Below are 2,642 nucleotides of genomic sequence, written 5' to 3'. Positions count from 1 at the left end.
GAATGCTTAATTTAATTTATATGGTTACTTTAAAGATAGTTATGATTTACCTAAGTCACACCTTAATCATACTAGGTAAGTGGAGAAAAAAATTCTTGCATAGTTTTTCCTTTCTTTCCCTTTGAAAATGTAACAGTCCCCAAACTAACTTGTAAAATTAATTGGATGACTCTTAGTCTCTATTTAAGATAGGTGGTGCTGTCAGGGCAAAATGGTTTAACCTCTGGAGCTCTAAATTTAAAAGCTGGGTAAATACAGACTTGTAAAATTCCCCATTCCATTGCCTAATACCAGGAGATGGAGAATAGAGATGGCTTTGCAAATATTAACATAAAAAGCCCAGCACTCAAAAGAATGAGTTTCTCTAGAAGTAGAAACCATTCTACAGAAAGTAAACCACATTTCTGATTAGTTTGTTAGGAAGTAGCATGAATCAGTACCACTGTTTCAGCCTCACGGATCTCAAATGTTCCTTACAAATCTTTTGCAGGGAAAATCACTATCATGAGAATCGCTGTGATTTGTTTTTGTCTCTTAGGCATTGCCTACGCCCTGCCAGTGAGTACAGCTGAATCTTAAATTCCTGAAAAATGAATGGATTGTGTTTCTTTGTGCTTCAGAACATATTCCCATTGTAATATTTCTTTTCTGTTTGAAGGTTAAACACCAGGCTACTTCTGGCAGCTCAGAGGAAAAGCAGGTAAGGTTTATTATATAATCAAATTATTTGTGCAGTTATTGCAAGAGATACTGTAAATGTATTTGCCACGAATTTCCTCATTTTCAGTCAAGTCTACTAAGTTGTAAACATTTCCTGACTGCCTGCTATGTGACTCTAGACCGGCACCAGGCCCGGACCAGTTTTAATTAGAATGCATCATCTTAAAACCAAATAGAAAATAATGTTGGGGGCCATTACCACTTGTTCTATAAAATGAGTTCTATAAAATAATGTGACATTTTATTTCCAAGAGTCAACATACACTCCTAGAAGTAGAGAATTAAATTCTTTGTTTTATTTAGTGGAAGAACTAGGTTTAAAATTTGCCCAGATATCAGTCAACACTGGTTGCAAATGACTATGATACTCATATTGCCTGTGCTATTTCCTAAGAGGCTTATTGTGGAAAAAGAAAGTCTATTTATGCTGTCTCCCTCTATTGTGCTTGTCACCTGATTCTAGATCACATTTTCCTTTCCAAACATAAGACTGAATCAAGCTCTCTATTATAATAATTAGGACAGGACCAGAGATGTACATGCCCCTCCACAAGAGGTGAAGTGCACCAGACAAGGAACAAATGGGCATTGTCCCAAGATAGGTAGACAAAAAGGCACACAGAGCACCATTCCTGATTAGTAGAATAAAAGCCGGTATAGATTTACTGGTAGTCAGTGTCATTAACTTGCTTAATGAGGATAAGAATTTATTCACTTAGTCATTCTCAAGTTGGAACTCATTTATAGCTGACCATCAGGTTTTAAAAGGCTGTAAGATATACAAAAGCTGTCTGACAGTCCTTGTTCCTCAGAGCACTTAGTGTAGGGGCTGGCAGTGCAACTCCTTGGCCACTAGAACTCCCTAATGAAGACATAAAAGAGGTATTACTCTGTGTTTGGGGGCAGGAGGTGTTTGTGTGTGTATGTGTAAGTGTATGTGGGTTAGAGGAAGTAAATATAAATGTATCTACTTGAGAAAATCCATGTTGAGTTCCAAGAATAAAGCAGAAAAAAAACCCCACCACCTTTTCAGAGAAAATTAAAGTCACTCTATTTGAAGCAAAAATTTGTGCCTTTTAAGTAAAATGAAAAAAGATACATCTTCAAAAGGCACATGGTACCATGATAGACTCTTAGAATATTAGTAAATATGCTCAAGACTCTGACTTCCAGAACCCCCAAAATTGAGAGTTAGTAGGATATATGGGCAACTCTATCAGGATGTACCCCAGATGGCTAATGAGCACTCTGGACTGAGATTTTTCACTTCGTTTTCCTTAGCCTTAGATAATCACTTGCGATCACTTCTGCATGTTGTTGGGCCAGTTATGACTTGTAGTGAGTGGCCCCTCATGACAGCCAACTGTCCTATCTGGTTTCCTAGGCTGTCATCTTTATGGAACAGAGATTGTGCGAATGGCACACGATCAGGTGTACAGGGTCGCTGCAAGTCAGAGCTGACTCAACAACATTCAACGACGATCTCTATGGGAGCAGATCACCTGTCTTTTCTTTCTCAGAGCTGCTGGTAGAGTTGAACCACTGACCTGCCAGTTAACGCTCATGTGCTTAATTATGGTGCCACCGCGCTGGTGTCGTTTGTAGGTGCCATTGCGTTGCCTGTGACTCAGAGACTCTCTTGTGGAGAGACAATACTGAAGATTAACACTATTTGAGGCCACCTCTGTTTAGATGCTTGCAGGATATGGTCTGTTGTTCGTAAGGTCACTATGAGTCATAGGCATGGAATGGCACCTAACAACAACTGCTTTAGATATGTTTTATCTGAGAGAAAAAGTCAGCTAGCAAGCAAGAAACAGGTAATTATAATGCAGGAGCAGTGGTAAGAGCTACTCTGCCTGGGTTTGAATACTGGCTGTGTCACTTAAGAACAGTTAACATTATTGTGGTCTCTGTAAAAT

General features: G+C 38.9%; 1 protein-coding gene across 1 annotated transcript in view; it reads left to right on the top strand.

Annotated features, from left to right (window-relative positions):
* The first annotated feature begins 504 nt into the window (after positions 1 to 504).
* SPP1 (secreted phosphoprotein 1) overlaps positions 505 to 2,642 on the top strand; it is a 6,197-nt gene continuing 4,059 nt past the window's right edge. Inside the window, exons 1-2 of the mRNA XM_006885312.1 lie at positions 505 to 558; positions 659 to 700. Of these exons, the coding sequence (XP_006885374.1) occupies positions 505 to 558; positions 659 to 700 (96 nt within the window). The remainder of the gene's footprint in view (positions 559 to 658; positions 701 to 2,642) is intronic.

The sequence above is a fragment of the Elephantulus edwardii genome, unplaced genomic scaffold, assembly GCF_000299155.1.
Source record: "Elephantulus edwardii isolate Elephantulus edwardi_28Jun2011 unplaced genomic scaffold, EleEdw1.0 scaffold00042, whole genome shotgun sequence".
In the NCBI taxonomy this organism is placed as follows: Eukaryota; Metazoa; Chordata; class Mammalia; order Macroscelidea; family Macroscelididae; genus Elephantulus; species Elephantulus edwardii.
This window is presented reverse-complemented; position numbering and strand designations above follow the sequence as displayed.